The sequence below is a fragment of the Lipotes vexillifer genome, unplaced genomic scaffold, assembly GCF_000442215.2.
Source record: "Lipotes vexillifer unplaced genomic scaffold, Lipotes_vexillifer_v1.1 scaffold49, whole genome shotgun sequence".
NCBI lineage: Eukaryota > Metazoa > Chordata > Mammalia > Artiodactyla > Lipotidae > Lipotes > Lipotes vexillifer.
In genome coordinates this window covers 5,630,741-5,647,867 of record NW_006790551.1, presented here as the reverse complement: position 1 = coordinate 5,647,867, position 17,127 = coordinate 5,630,741, and the positions used below count along the sequence as shown (strand labels likewise).

Sequence of the window (17,127 nt, the reverse complement as noted above, 5' to 3'; positions counted from 1 at the left end):
CTTTCCCTAATGCTCAAGCAGGTTGTGAAGATGTGATCTCAATTCACATTCTTTGGTGTGGGAGCTATCCAGTGTACTGTTTCTGATCACAATCTTTCAGGTCCTACTATGCTACCTGACAGCTACTATAAGAACACTGAGATTTTACAGGCAGACCTGGTTCAAATCCTGGTTCTGCCACTAACAGATATGTACCTTCAGTGAGTGAATGATCATTTCTGAACCTTGGTGTGCTCTGTCTGTAAAATGAAGATACTAATATTTTCCTTACAGAGGAATCATAAAGATTACAGTTAAAACATGTAAAAGCACCTGACGTAAAACAGGTGTTGAAATACATGAGAAGACCTTGTTGTATTATTTCCTCAATGAGTACACTAAAATGGACATGTAACAGAAGTATGAACACATGATGTGAGAACTGCTAATTAGGGGATACATTTTTTTGGTTGTAAATTTATTTATTTATTTATTTTTGGCTGCGTTGGGTCTTCATCGCTGTGCACAGGCTTTCTCTAGCTGTGGCGAGCAGGGGCTACTCATTGCGGTGCGTGGGCTTCTCATTGTGGTGGCTTCTCTTGTTGCAGAGCATGGGCTCTAGGCACGTGGGCTTCAGCAGTCGTGGCATGTGGGCTCAGTAGTTGTGGCTCACGGGCTCTAGAGCACAGGCTCAGTAGTTGTGGCGCACGGGCTTAGCTGCTCTGCGGCCTGTGGGATCTTGCCGGGCCAGGGCTTGAACCTGTGTCCCCTGCATTGGCAGGCGATTCGTAACCACTGTGCCACAAGGGAAGCCCCCAGGGGGATACATCTGATGAGAAAAGACCATCCCTATAAACCTCTAAGTGTCTTCAAAAGTGTAGTATTTAAGAAAAAAGAGAGAAAACAGCTAAGTTTGGTGACTTTTTTATGTTTGAAGTCAAGTCTCTCTATATCCCTATTTAATGTTCTTTTCTTTCCCCTGTTCATGCCACGTACAAAGTAAATGTATAAATTTAAATATAGTATCAGGAATAGAATCTATACTCTCCACAGGGAATAATAATTTTTTGGAAAAGAAGTATCTTCTTAATTTATTGGCATTCATCAGTTTTTTTCAAGATAATGTGGTAATGATTTAAAAAAAAACTTTTTGGCTTTAATTAATTTTTAAATAATTTTTTTCATTCTTTTCTCAGTACTAAAAAAAAAGAAAAGTGTTACTTACCATGCTTCATCCCAGCATTAGATTTGGTGGTTCCAGGGTGGAAGGTAATTCCACCATATGTAGGAAATCCATAGTGTGGGAAGCCATACCCTGAAATGGCAAGCAAAACAAATGAAACCTCATGATGATTTTTTAAATAAAAAGAAACTCAGCAAATGTTAGTGTCCCTCACTCTGGTGAGAACAGGCTTTGGTGTGCCCGACACAGTCCTTCTGTTGAGACTTAGTAATAAGGCACATCACTGGGGGTCCTGGGATGATCAGAATTCGACTCTGGCAAGGTTACATTTTTGGCAACCCAGGCAGAGCCCAGGCTCTGGGCAGCATGGAGGAGCTCATGCTGGAGAAAGTCTCCCACTCCTGCATGGAGGGGAGAGGCTAATGGTGAGTGGCTGTCACCCAGACTCAGACTTGCTGACACAGAAGACAGTAAAGTAACCCCTGGAGGGAAAAACTGAACAAAACAAAATACAGAAACATATACTGGCTCCTCGAGAGAAACATGCCCCCACTGGTCACTCTCATGCGTTTCTGCTGGAAGCACAGCTGGTAAAACTCTGGGAAGCAGTGAGTGTTAGTTGTCATACTCTCTGACACAGTAATTTCACTTCAAAGAATCTAATTTACAAAAATTATCTGGAATAAAAGAAAAGCAATGTGGATAGAGGAGTTCAGTGCAAACATTTTAGATAAGAAACAGGAAATAATCTTCAAGTAAGTCATACTACGGTCTGTTCACTTGATGAATTATTACAAGTCATTAAAATGATGCTTAAAAATGATGCTTATGTAAAATTTCTATTACCATGGGGAAATGCTTATGTTAAACTGTTAGGAAAAAGCAGCATACATGACTCTATACACAATCATGATAATAAATAGGTCATACGAGTAAATGGATTAAAACACTATGCAAAATGAGGATCACAGCTGTGCTTGGAGAAATGTATAAATATGTATTATAATGTATGTACCTGCCAAAAAACAAAAAAAAAAAAAAAAAAAAAAAAAAAAAAGGAGGGGGGAATATACCAAAATGTTAAGAGGTATCCTTTGGGTAACTGGCCTTTGTGACTTTTCTCCTTCTTACAGTTTTTGGTATTAATCTATCTACATATGATAAGATGAACACGCATTTCTTTGGAAAAAAGTTTGCTGGGAAATTTTAAGTAATGTAATATATCATGTTCAGTAATGTCACAACACTCAACCCATAGAAAAGGAAATCTAGGAGAAGAAAATCTGCCCTTTCAGACGTGAAAGAACAGGCTTGGTTCGTACCTGGGCCAGTACTTCCAGCACCGCCACCTCCACCGCTGCTGCCGAACATGCCTCCACCTCCAGCTCCCGCCCCGCTGCCGCCACCGAAACTATCTGAGAAATTGGGCATGAGCTTCTGGCGTTTCCTCTGCACTTCCTCTTTATCTGTATTTAAAGGAAGAGAAACCAGAGGAGAAAAGATTGATTCAGCTCCACTACTAGCCACGGAAAGAATACTGATTCTGATGGTATTTTTAAACATCTTAAAGGGAAATAGAAAGCACCCAAGGAGGAAGAGATGCCAAATGTCAAGAAGCATGATATTTATTCCAATGAGTACGAAGACCAAGAACCAGCCTCAGAGGGACCACAGAACAGTACACACCCAAATTCTCTCTGCCATTGTTTCTTAAGTCCCCCATGTCATTCAAGTTAGTGAGAGACTAGACTGCCCATCAAACATGAAGAGACTGAAAATACTGAATGAGAACAACATTACTGAGCATTTTCACTTGGTCATACAAAACAACTGTTACTAATCAGCTAACATTTATTATGCGTCTACAATGACCTAAGTGCTGAGGATAAAGAGAAGTATGACATCATGTCTTTGAGGTCAAGAACCCTCCAATATAATTTTAAGGTTGTAGGGGGAAGACTTAGAGACAAAGCACTACAATGCTATATATGTTAAATTCATGGTGCCAACTAGGGTTCCAGGAGTTCAAGGAAAGACTTCTAGGGAGTCTCTGTGGGCTGGAAAATCCAGGAAAAGGCTTCCCAGCATCAACTCTATATTAGGAGAGGGCAAAGGGAGGATGTTCTGGGAAGGGGTTGTAGAGGGAAAGTAACGAAGGAACCAATGTGCACTGCATGCTTATGAGAACAGCAGTGGATCAGCTTAGCTGAAGTGAAAGTTTAGTATGAGGAATTCTTGAGAAATGGGGCTGATTGGGACCACATTGCCAAGCACCTGGATTATGAACCTAAGGGATTTAATTTACAGGCAGGAGAGCCATGGAACATTTTTGAACTGGGGAATGCCATGTATATGGTGGTATTTTAGAAAGATTCATCTGTCACTGGTGCATAGGATAAAATAAAGAGTCAAAGTGGGAGGCAGAGACAGTGCAGACATAAGGTGTTGGAGGCTGTTCCTTGGTGGTCACCACAATTATAAAAATGCGTGCATCCCAGAAAGACAATAAAAGATGGATCTGTAGTCATTGGTAACTCATGAGAGTCTAAGACTCATGCAAGTCTAAGACCACTACTTCTTTATTTTTTTTTCTTTTTTATTCTTATTTTTTTAAATTTCTTTTACAAACCCTTGTGTCGAGGGCTGACTTTCAATAGATCGCAGCGAGGGAGCTGCTCTGCTACGTACGAAACTAAGACCACTACTTGACTAAAATACAGTGATGCCCGCTGAGATTTTTGATTGGCCAAGTCTAGATACTATTGAGACTTTCCCCCCTCATTCCTCATGTGGTTGCTGTTTTTCTTTTGCTTCTCACCAGCTCCACTGCCCCTGTGAGTTCCGCCAGTGCCTTTGTGGTCTATTGTTCCTTTCTTGTTTCTTCTTTCTGTTTCCCTTTCTTTCCCTTCTCTGATTTTCCCACCCTATATATTTTTTCTCCCTCCTCTCTTCTGAAATAAAGCACTGAAAGAAGTTTTTGGTTTTTGTTTAAATTAAATCAACAGTCAATATGGTATTCTTTTTTTCAATCAGCAGCCCAATACTTGACAACTGTCCTATTTCTGATTCGTCACATCAGTTCTGGTCACTGTTTATGTTCAGAAAGATCTTCACTTATTTCTAATTCTGTCGTCATTTCAGTCATCTCAGGGCTAGAAAGAATGCTGTTGTGTACTGACTATCTCGTGATCATCTAAGTGCAGCTGAAAGATAAGCAGGGGAAAGTAGGGTAGCAAAGTACCCTTAAAAAATAATCTTTTAAAAACGGATCCTGTCCAGACTCACTAGGAAGAAAAAAGCCAGCATGGGTCAACTCTGAAGAAAACATGCTTCCACCAGAAAGGGGTGACCTCGAAGTGGAGAAACTTGAGCAATTTCCTTTTCAAAGGTTTTGGACAGATAAAGTTTCTCCATCAGTTGTATCATAACTAAGTCACAATTATTACTCATCCTATAAACTGTTGATCTCACATGGGATATTAGTTCATCAGAAATATGAAATACAAGAGCAAGGCAGACAACATATTCACCTTCAGAAATAAATGTTATCTACTGACACGCTTTCTAGCAAAGAGATCATTTGGTATTTGCAATGTACTCCTTTTGACTTATAAAACAGGGACATTCACTGGTTATATTTCATTGTAAATGGGAATTTTTAAGACTCAATTTAAAAAATATTAACTATCCTACAGCCATTCAGATGTTAATAACAAGAAACTGATATAGAAAATTCCATGTGACAAGCTTTTTTTTTTTTTTTTTAAATAGAAGAACCTGCAGTCTGAATTTCCATGGAATTGAACATGGGGATTTTCACCCTGGGTTTACTTACCCTTGTGGTCTGCTTTTGACAGTGGGCCATGGGATGTACTATGAAACATCAACCTATTCTAAAAGGGACCTAAGTGGCCACTCACTACAAGTTCTCCTTTTACAGAAGAGGAAACCGAAGCTAGGATGTTGAGGGACTTGTATGAGGTCAGGGCTCAGTGACGATCAGATACAAGGTCTAATGAGCATTCCATTATATTAGGTCACCATTTCGGGGGAAACACTCCAACATATCTTTGCTTCCTTTAATAAGTGATGATTTAAGATAACAGATTAGTTCACAAATGTAGATAAAACTTTTAGCCTCTACCACCTTATGCTGTGCATGTGCCTTAAAAGTACCTCATTCTCACTTTCTGGGTTGTAGTTTGCCAGTAAAGACGCCGGCTTTTATCCTGACCATACCTTTCATAATTTAAAGATTATGATTCTGTTTCTCCCTAATCCCCATCTTTTCAGACTGAAAAGTCATTATGGGTCTTTCTTTGCTTTTGTATAACAGTTCCTCAACCCTCTTCTCCCCTTGCCAACCATCCCTCTCCTGATTATTTTGATTGTCTTCCTGGACCCGACCATCTCCGTGACGTTTTTATGAGACACAACATCAATGACCATAAAGGATGCAGAGTTCAGGGCTGCATGATTCTGTACAACAAGAGGAATATGATCTATTTCTTTGTCTAATGTCTTAATTGGTGGCACCCAACAAGTTACTACTCTTTTGGGTGAGGATGGCAACTTGGTTGGTCAAACAATAACTCAGCTCTCAGATATTTAACAAGCAACTACTACGTGACATACGTTGTTCGAGGTGTAGCAATAATTATGAAAGACCAAATCTGTGACCTAAAGAACACAGGTAGGAAGAAGACAATAGACACATAAATTAATAGGTAAGATAATTTTACATATTGATAAAAATAAGTGAAGAATATAAAATGAGGCAATGAGTTCAGGAGTGACTGCAGAGGCTGGGGGCAGTGGAAGGTATATTCAAGGACTTCTGAGAAAGGAGCACAATGATTCCTTGGATTGTATAGTTTAGATTCATCTTCACATAGTTACTCTGATGCTAAATGGCCTGCTACTTTTCTGGCCAGTCACACATGCCTGGTGCGATCATTTTTCCTGGTGATTGTTTCAACTTGGGATTTTATAATCCAGAAGGTTCTCTAGACTAAGGTAATTTGTTATCTTCAATAAAATTGTTCTAATCTCACAACAACTCAACCACAATACATGTTGGCCATTCTTTCTGTGGAGCTCAACTACAAACTCTTATTTTTCCAGATGGTTTTCTACATTGTTCTTATAGATGGAGCTTTTAGTCAAATGATAACCTGGAAGGTAAGCGCCTGACGCATAAAGGTGAGATTCTGAACTTTCAGGAGACCCCATTCTCTAACTCCAGCACTGGATAGCTCCTACCATAAGAGGGTAGCAAAGAAAGTAGTAGTCTGAATGCGTCCCTGCTGTATCAGACTCTTTTCAGGCACAGATACCACTGGGAAAGGGACACAGGCAGCCTAGAAACCAAGCTCAGCTTTGAGTATTTCTAGGCTTACACACGTGTAGGTAATCTGGGTTTCCTTTTTTTATCTGATCCTCTGTGTTAGAAAAATTGACCTTATTTTGAACACAAATTTTAGGAGAAGAAATCTTTTTTTTTTTTTTTTCCCCCTCAGAACATCCAAACCAATTTTGCTCTGTTTCTCTTCTGGGTGTACTTTTAAAGAAGGGTGCTCAATCCAAAGCAGTGATTTACAAACTTCATGCCGACGGCCCGTTCAGAAGCCCTCAGGTAGTTCCTGGGCAGGGAGGGAAGTGAGGAGAGGTAAGCCTCCTTCCTGGACGAGCCAAGCGGGCGGACTCACCACCTCCACTTCAAGCCTCTCCGGTTTATATACTGGGATTTCGCACAAAATCTCACGTGGAGAGAAAAAAAAGGATCCTCTGCTGACAGTGTTTTCAAACCACCAGTAACGGAATGCACTATACATCTGACCCATCAGTGGAAGGGCCACAAGCTCAGAGAAGAAACAAGAAATCACGGAACCATTTTCTAAATGCTGCTGCCACAACATGAATTCTAGGAAAAGAAAGCCCTCCTCAAAGATCCCCCATCACATGTTGCTATCACAGGATTAGCAGCCGTGTGGATCGTTGCTGCGGCACCTTTGTGGGTTCCAGCCTCAGCCAGGACCTGGGTGCCCTGTCTCTCCCCAGTCTCACTTCCCTCTAGTCCAGGGGTTTCTAATTATGTTTGTGCCGCGGCCTCTTTTGCAGTCTAGTGAAGTCTACGGATCTCTTCTTAGAATCACAGTTTTTACTATGTAAAATTCAAAATAGGATTACAAAAAAACCTAATGGTTTTAAAGTACACTTCTAGCCATGGAGCCCCATAGGGGTGAGTGGACTCCAGGTTAACAAATAACCTTTGAGACCTGTTACCCTCATTCCGAGAGGAGTCTCAGTGTGAATTTCCCACCCTGCCCTCTCTTGAGTTCCGGTCCTGCCTTTTGAATGGCCTGTTAGGAATCTGCCACAGGAACCTAAAATGCAGCATGTTTTAAACTGAACTCTGTCTTTGCCCACCCAGATCTACTTTTGCTCCTTTGACTCTTCCTCAGTTCAACCACATCACAGCCTTCCCAGGCTGGGATTCCTAGAACCGTCTAGGACTCCTGATTTTCTCTTTTCACCCCCTACCCAACCCAGCACCTGGGTCCTCTTGACACCATCGCTGCACTGCCTCCTGAATCCACCTTCTCCTTTCACTCCACTGCATTCAGACCCTCACTAACTTCACCATTTCTCACTTGGATTCTTGCATTCCTCCTCTGACTCACTGTCTGCTGCCCAGATAGTCTCTTCAGTGTCTACAGAGAGAATCAGAGGCATCATACCAAATCCAAACTGGCCTGGTCATTCCCCTTTCCAGAATCAATGCAAAATTCTTTAGGTGCCAATCACCTGGCCCCGGCCCTCCTCACCCGCTGTGGCCTTCAGGAGTGCCTCTCGGTGCTCATAATGCTCACTTTTCCCTGAACAAACACTAGTTGTTTTAGCTCCTCATGTTTCCTAAGTCTAGGAAACCCTTTCCTTCTCTGTTGCACACTCAACTACTGAAATACATCGCCAATTTTCAGGACCCTGAAGTCTTGGTGGCTTCTTCAGAATCTAGGGTTCGTTCTCCTTGCATTCTTCTATGTTTTTTGTGGATGCCTCACTTTTGGAACTTACCAAAGTAATAATTCGCACTGTAACAACTGAAGGAGACTTATGATCTCCCCTTCTCGGTGTGTCCTTTGTGAGGAAGAGAATGCTGCCTTATTCATTTTTATAGCTCTGCAGTGCATGGTGCCTGAGGCCAGTTGACAGAGTGGCTGATTCTCCTACACAACAAGCCTTATCTCTTCATCTCAACTACCTGAACCCTGAGGTAGTCAATAAATGATAGATTCTCAAATTCAAAGAGAAGTTTTCAAATGTCTAAATCTCATATAAAACTCAATGGAAATAACATTATTTTAAAAGGCTAGACTTAATTCTATGACCCCCAAATCATATATTACTTCTTTCTTCTCTAAAAAGAAACACCATGGACCCAGAAACCAGTACTAGGAAGCTGTTCAAAGGAGGAGACTACCTGATCTTTTCTAATCAGACCATCCTCTTGTTGGAACAAGCACAAGTGTTTAAACAACCAAGTTACCTTTAATTTCAGGATAGTAGAGAAAAGGTTTTGGTTCACTGGTTTCCAAATCAGATTTCCTCCGAAGCTGGACGAACACAGAGGCCGGTTTTGTAATGTTGACATCTTTATACTTTGGAGTTTTGAAGACGATGGCAAACTGCAGGATACAAAGATCCAAATGTTGGAGTAGGACTACATTTCTTTTCCAGCAACGCTACTCGTTAAACACATTCTTTATGCCTAACGTTTAGAAACAAGGTACTAAAAAGTATACAACACCTTAGAGAAACTTACAACCTTAGAATTCTATACCCATACATTTTTATTAAATTGCCAATGTGAAACTGAAATATAAGATTATGCCAATGTATTGCAAAACTTCGTTAGTTCACTTGTCTAAAATTCCAAATGTCTTTCAGTATAAATAATCACGTGAATAAAATACGTTGCATACATCTTCTCCTTTTCCCAATTAGCCTTAAAAGCCTCCAAGATTATTTACAGCAATATCAGAAAGGCTAGTCGTGGAAAGAGAGAGTGAGGAAGGCGGTACTACCACCAGCCTTCCGGCCAGCCAATGAAAACAAAAAACTAAACCCTGTAAGAGAGACATCATGACAGGGTCAGTGTATTGCGAGGTGAGGATGGCCAAGGCTCTAGGCATACACAGGGCATTCTGTAATATCCATAAGACAGCCTCCTCATTGATATCTGGCAGTGCCAGAATAGTCAGGCATTTTCACAGTTTTTAGCTGGATTTTTTTTTTTTACTTGATCCACAAAATTAATAAGTTCAAGCTAACAGTTATATACAGAATCTTCCACCGAACAAAAAAAAAAGGATATAATTATTTTCAAGTACACATGGAACATTTTAAAAAACTGATCATAGAGTCACAGAGAAAGACAAAAAAATTTCAAAGAACTTATATCTAAGACCACCTTCTATGACCACAATATAATGTTGAAATCATCAACCAAACATCTTTTAAATGTTTGGAAACTTAAAAATGGACTCCTAGACAAAAAATTTAAAAGAAAATCATGATAGAAATGATAAAATAAGAACCGAGCAATAATAAAAGTATTATGCTATCAAAATGTGATCTCAGCTTATAGCTTTAATGCATTTGTAACAAAACTTATTTTTTTCATTAAGCTATGCTTGGGGCCGAATCACCGGTGCTGAGGGGCCCACTGCTTTGAGCAGCCACGCACTGTCAGCATTTAACACTGCACCTCAAAGATGTTTTAGCTGGATTTTTTGACTATGTAATATATTCACATGGATCAAGCTTCGTAAATATAAAAAGGTATACAATGGTGCACACTGAAAATTCTCCTTGCCATTCCTGTCCCTCATCCAGACAGTTCCTACTGTGTGCCTGCCCCTCTCCCCTAGAAGTAAACACAGAGAAGCTATATTCTTCCAGAGTTTCTTTATGCATATGTAAACATAAACATAGAATCATTTTTATATACACTTGGCTTTATATCTATCTTTAAAAAATTTTTAATGTTGTATCTTTGAGACTTTTCCATATTAGTCCATAGAGTACTCATTCTTTTTAATAACTGCACAATATTCCACCACATAGATACACGATAATTTATTTAACTGGCCACTTACTGACAGACATTTGGATTGTTTCCAATTTTTTGTGAAAACTGTATTCCTCAATCGCTCAGTGTAATCATTAAGACGAGGATTCAGCATTTTCATCTCTTAGTCGTATACTCAATTGTCACCAGGAGATCTTGATTTATCATGATGACATCAGCCTCAAGTAGAAGACTCCTCCTTTCAACACTTTTCATTAGAATACCCTTTTAACAGGTCTCCGCATATTATACTGGTAGAACATTGTTATGGACTAATTGTGTTCCCCCAAAATTCGTATGTTGAAGCCCTAACAGTGTGGCTGTATTTGGAGATAGAGCTTTTACGGGAAGAATTAAGGTTAAATGAGGTCATAAAGGCAAGGACCTGATTGGATAGGATTACTGTATTTTTTTGTTTTTTTTTGTTTTTTTTTGCATTACACGTGCCTCTCACTGTTGTGGCCTCTCCTGTTGTGGAGCACAGGCGCCGGACACGCAGGCTCAGCGGCCATGGCTCACGGGCCCAGCCGCTCCGTGGCATGTGGGATCTTCCCGGACCAGGGCACGAACCCGTGTCCCCTGCATCGGCAGGCGGACTCTCAAACCACTGCGCCACCAGGGAAGCCCCAGGATTACTGTTTTTAAAAGAAGAGCAGAGAGCTTACTCTCTCTCTGCCCTGTTAGGACACAACAAGAAGGTGCCTGTCTGCAAGCCAGGAAGAGAGCCCTCACAAGGAACTGACACTGTCAGACCTTGATCTGGGACTTCTAGTCTCCAGAACCATGAGCAAAAAATTTCTTTTGTTTCATCCACCCAGTCTATGATATTTTGTTATGGAAGCCTGAACAGATGAATACAACACTTAAAACATTTCTACTAAAGGACCTAAGGGCCACTGCCTTGTGGCTAGGTGATCAGACACCCAAATGAAATGCCTTGCAAGGTCTAATACAGCCTTGACCATAATTCTATGGTAGGTAACTTTTCTGGAACACCTGCAAGACAGAGTGCTCTTTTATGAAAGTTAAATAAATATTTATGATTTTTCCTGGTTTTATATATGGAAACTAGTGAATTTCAATAAGGCAGAAAATGTAGAATCATCTTCATCGCCATCATCATCCACTTACTTGTCTATGAACATCTGTGGGTGAAAAATCTCCGAATCCTTCCCAGATTCCACCATTTTCCTCCTCCTCGTAAAATCGAATCTGGATATCATCTGCAAACAGTCATGTCCAGATGTATAATTTCACATAGTATAATAATATTCAAAAACATGAAAAATAAAGCTGGTTCAAGATTCTACCTATAAATACTACGTACTTAACCTTTTTCAAAAGTAATTAATACAAAATACACTTTTGAATTATTTAAAAGTTTTAGTGAAAATTTTCAAATAGTTACCATAGTAATGGGCCCCCAAGATTCATTTACAATGACAGAATACTAGATTTACCTATTCAATCTGAATTTTCTCTTAATCAGTCTTTTCCACTTCTTCATCCCTAAACCAATTCACTCCTGAGAAACACGAAGGATAGTGAGGAATATCAGAATCCCAAAAGGTGGTTCACTTGATACAGATTCACATAATAATATTTAATATAAAGTTTACTATATGGCAGACACTGTTCTGAGTGATTTTATATGTATATATTAGCTGATTTAATCCTCACAACAACTTTGTGATGCAGGTCTACTATTAATATCCTCGCTCTGCAGAAGAGAAACTGGAGGTCAGAGAGATTAAGTAACTTATCTAAGGTTGAAAAGCTAGTAAATGGAGAGGCCAGGATTTGAAATCAGTGAAGTTTCAGATTCCAGGCTCTTACACATTCTACTATGCTACCTCCCTATAACAGTTTATTAGTCCATATTGAGAAACTGCTAAAAATATCATGTTGGTCTAGTCCCTTCGGGTTAAATTAGAACATCTAAATTTCACACTTCAGTCATGGGTTCTACTCCTGCAGAAATATGACAATATAACTCAGGCTGGCATTTCCCTGGCTTCACTTCCTATTTCATAGGAAGGTGTACACTATTGACTTGCAAAAACTAAATTTATATTTCTATTTACATAGAACTTTAGAAATATTAGGGTTGGATAAGACATATTATATACTGGTTAATACCTCTGCCTTCAGGCAGGACTACCCTGGACCTAGTTATTCAGATTCTTTAAACTGGGTTCAAGACTTCTCTTAATAAGCCATTCCAATGTAATGATAATGATTAAGAGTCACATTTACAAATAAAGGTACTCAGACTGTGTTTACTCATAGTATGCACAACCAGAAATCTGGAAATGCACATTACTTGGATACAATGGGTTGAAAGAATACTGATACCAAAACCTGCAGAGAAAGTGTAAACATTTTTGGGATACAGATATATATTGATACCTTTACCTTAAAATATTATCTCATTTTTTTCTGACTTTTTATCTCAGAGCATTTAGCCTCAAAGGAGAATTTTGTTTTAAGCCATAGTCCTTTTGATAGGGGCTACATTTCCAGCTATGCAGTTGCTTACTTTGAAAATGCTCATTCTTGTAGTGAGTATATCTTTCTTTCTTTTCTTTTTAGTGAATAAACTACAATTATTTTTACTGAAAAATGTGAAAGTGAAATATTATATTTTTTGCATTATTATTTTTTAACATCTTTATTGGAGTATAATTGCTTTACAACGGTGTGTTAGTTTCTGCTGTATAACAAAGTGAATCAGCTATACGTATACATATATCCCCAAATCCCCTCCCTCTTGCATCTCCCTCCCACTCTCCCTACCCCACCCCTCTAGGTGGTCACAAAGGTGACCACCAAGGTGGTCACCAAGGTGATCTCCCTGTGCTATGCAGCTGCTTCCCACTAGCTATCTATTTTACATATGGTAGTGTATATATGTCCATGCCACTCTCTCACTTCGTCCCAGCTTACCCTTCCCCCTCCTCGTGGCCTCAAGTCCACTGTCTACATCTGTGTCTTTATTCCTGTCCTGCCCCTACGTCCATGAGAACCTTTTTTTTTTTTTTTAGATTCCATATATATGTGTTAGCATATGGTGCTTGTTTTTCTCTTTCTGACTTACTTCACTCTGAATGACAGATTCTTGGTCCAACCACCTCACTACAAATAGTTCAATTTCATTTCTTTTTATGGCTGAGTAATATTGTATTGTATATATGTGCCACATCTCCTTTATCCATTCATCTGTCGATGGACACTTAGGTTGCTTCCATGTCCTGGCTACTGTAAATAGTGCTGCAATGAACACTGTGGTACGTGATTTTTTTTTTTTTTTTTGCGGTATGCGGGGCTCTCACTGCTGTGGCCTCTCCCGTTCCTCAGCGCAGGCTCAGCGGCCATGGCTCACGGGCCCAGCCGCTCCGCGGCATGTGGGATCTTCCCGGACCGGGGCACGAACCTGTGTCCCCTGCATTGGCAGGTGGACTCTCAACCACTGCGCCACCAGGGAAGCCAACATGACTCTTTTTGAATTATGGTTTCCTCAAGGTATATGCCCAGTAGTGGGACTGCTGGGTCATATGGTAGTTCTATTTGTAGTTTTTAAGGAACCTCCATATTGTTCTCCATAGTGGCTGTATCAATTTACATTCCCACCAACAGTGTACGAGGGTCCCCTTTTCTCCACACTCTCTCCAGCATTTATTGTTTGTAGATTTTTTTTTTTTTGTAGATTTTTTGATGACGGCCATTCTGACCAGTGTGAGGTGATACCTCATTGTAGTTTTGATCTGCATTTCTCTGATGATAAGTGATGTTGAGCATCCTTTCATGTGTTTCTTGGCAATCTGTATATCTTCTTTGCAGAAACGTCTTTTTAGGTCTTCTGCCCATTTTTGGATTGGGTTGTTTATTTTTTTGATATTGAGCTGCATGAGCTGCTTGTAAATTTTGGAGATTAATCCTTTCCCAGTTGCTCCTTTTGCAAATATTTTCTCCCATTCTGAGGGTTGTCTTTTCATCTTGTTTATGGTTTCCTTTGCTGTGAAAAAGCTTGTAAGTTTCATTACGTCCCATTTGTTTATTTTTGTTTTTATTTCCATTTCTCTAGGAGGTGGGTCAAAAAGGATCTTGTGAGTTATGTCAAAGAGTGTTCTGCCTATGTTTCCCTCTTTATAATGTCTGGCCTTACATTTAGGTCTTAATCCGTTTTGAGTTTGTTGTTGTATACGGTGTTAGGGAGTATTCTAATTTCATTCTTTTACATGTAGCTGTCCAGTTTCCCCAGCACCACTTATTGAAGAGGCTGTCTTTTCTCCATTGTATATTCTTGCCTCCTTTATCCAAGATAAGGTGACCATATGTGTGTGGGTTTATCTCTGGGCTTGCTATCCTGTTCCATTGATCTATATTTCTATTTTTGTGCCACTACCATACTGTCTTGATTACTGCAGCTTTGTAGTATAGTCTGAAGTCAAGGAGCCTGATTCCTCCAGCTCCGTTTTTCTCTCTCAAGACTGCTTTGGCTATTTGGGGTCTTCTTTGTTTCCATACAAATTGTGAATTTTTTTGTTCTAGTTCTGTGAAAAATGCCATTGGTAGTTTGACAGGGATTGCACTGAATCTGTAGATTGCTTTGGGTAGTATAGTTATTTTCACAATGTTCATTCTTCCAATCCAAGAACATGGTATATCTCTCCATCTGTTTGTCATCTTTAATTTCTTTCATTAGTGTCTTATAGTTTTCTGCATACAGGTCTTTTGTCTTCTTAGGTAGGTTTAGTCCTAGGTTTTTTATTCTTTTTGTTGCAGTGGTAAATGGGAGTGTTTCCTTGATTTCTCTTTCAGATTTTTCATCATTAGCGTATAGGAATGCAAGAGATTTCTGTGCATTAATTTTGTAACCAGCTACTTTACCAAATTCATTCATTAGCTCTAGCAGTTTTCTGGTAGCATCTTCAGGATTCTCTATGTATAGTATTATGTCCTCTGCAAACAGTGACGGTTCTACTTCTTCTTTCCCAATTTGAATTCATTTCTTTTTCTTCTCTGACTGCTGTGGCTAAAACTTCCAAAACTGTGTTGAATAACAGCAGTGAGAGTGGGCAACCTTGCCTTGCTCCTGATCTTAGTGGAAATGGTTTCAGTTCTTCACCATGGAGAATGATGTTGGCTGTGGATTTGTCATATACGGCCTTCATTATGTTGAGGTAGGTTCCCTCTATGCCTACTTTCTGGAGGGTTTTTATCATAAATAGGTGTTGAATTTTGTCAAAAGCTTTTTCTGAATCGATTGAGATAATCATACGGTTTTTATCTTTCAATTTGTTAATATGGTGTATCACACTGATTGATTTCTGTATACTGAAGAATCCTTGCATTCCCACTTGATCATGGTGTATGATCCTTTTAATGTGCTGTTGGATTGTTTGCTAGTATTTTGTTGAGGATTTTTGCATCTATGTTCATCAGTGATACTGGCCTGTAGTTTTCTTTTATTGCGACATCTTTGTCCGGTTTTGGTATCAGGGTGATGGTGGCCTCGTAGAATGAGTTGGGGAGTATTCCTCCCTCTGCTATATTTTGGAAGAGTTTGAGAAGGATGGGTGTTAGCTCTTCTCTAAATATTTGATAGAATTCGCCTGTGAAGCCATCTGGTCCCGGGCTTTTGTTTGTTGGAAGATTTTTAATCACAGTTTCAATTTTAGTGCTTGTGACTGGTCTGTTTATATTTTCTATTTTTTCCTGGTTCAGTCTTGGAAGGTTGTGCTTTTCTAAGAATTTTTCCATTTCTTCCAGATTGTCCATTTTATTGGCATAGAGTTGCCTGTAGTAATCTCGCATGATCCTTTGTATTTCTGCAGTGTCAGTTGTTGCTTCTCCTGTTTCATTTCTGATTCTGTTGATCTGAGTCTTCTCCCTTTTTTTCTTGATGAGTCTGGCTAATGGTTGATCAATTTTTTTTATTGTCCCAAAGAACCAGCTTTTAGTTTTATAGATCTTTGCTATTGTTTCCTTCATTTCTTTTTATTTCTGAACTGATCTTTATGATTTCTTTCCCTCTGCTAACTTCATGTTTTTTCGGTTCTTCTTTCTCTAATTGCTTTAGGTGTAAGGTTAGGTTGTTTGAGATGTTTCTTGTTTCTTGAGGTAGGATTGTATTGCTATAAACTTCCCTCTTAGAACTGCTTTTGCTGCATCCCATAGGTTTTGGGTCGTCGTGTTTTCATTGCCATTTGTTTCTAGGTATTTTCTGATTTCTCCAGTAATCTCTTGGTTATTTAGTAGAGCACTGTTTAGCCTCTATGTGTTTTAGAGATTTTTAGAGATTTTTTTTCCTGTAATTGATATCTAGTCTCACAGCATTGTGGTTGGAAATGATACTTGATATGATTTCAATTTTCTTAAGTTTACCAAGGCTTGATTTATGACCCAAGATATGATCTCTCCTGGAGAATGTTCCATGAGCACTTGAGAAAAATGTGTATTCTGTTGTTTTTGGATGGAATGTCCTATAAATATCAATTAAGTCCATCTTGTTTAACGTGTCCTTTAAAGCTTGTGTTTCCTTGTTTATTTTCATTTTGGATGATCTGTCCATTGCTGAAAGTGGGGTGTTAAAGTCCCCAACCATTATTGTGTTACTGCCAATTTCCCCTTTTATGGGTATTAGCATTTGCCTTGTTATTGAGGTCCTCCTATGTTGGGTACATAAATATTTACAACTGTTATATCTTCTTTTTGGATGGATCCCTTGATCCTTATGTAGTTCCCTTCTTTGTCTCTTGTAATAGTCTTTGTTTTAAAGTCTATTTTGTCTGATATGAGAACTGCTACTCCAGCTTTGTTTTGATTTCCA

General features: G+C 39.3%; 1 protein-coding gene across 3 annotated transcripts in view; it reads right to left on the bottom strand.

Moving 5' to 3' along the window:
• NFKB1 (nuclear factor kappa B subunit 1) overlaps positions 1-17,127 on the bottom strand; it is a 125,179-nt gene that overhangs the window by 23,404 nt on the left and 84,648 nt on the right. For all 3 annotated transcript variants that reach the window (XM_007463813.1, XM_007463812.1, XM_007463814.1), the window contains 4 exons: positions 11,427-11,518; positions 8,712-8,850; positions 2,485-2,628; positions 1,205-1,294 (listed from right to left, as the gene is read on the bottom strand). In XM_007463813.1, coding sequence (XP_007463875.1) covers positions 1,205-1,294; positions 2,485-2,628; positions 8,712-8,850; positions 11,427-11,518 — 465 coding nt within the window. The remainder of the gene's footprint in view (positions 1-1,204; positions 1,295-2,484; positions 2,629-8,711; positions 8,851-11,426; positions 11,519-17,127) is intronic.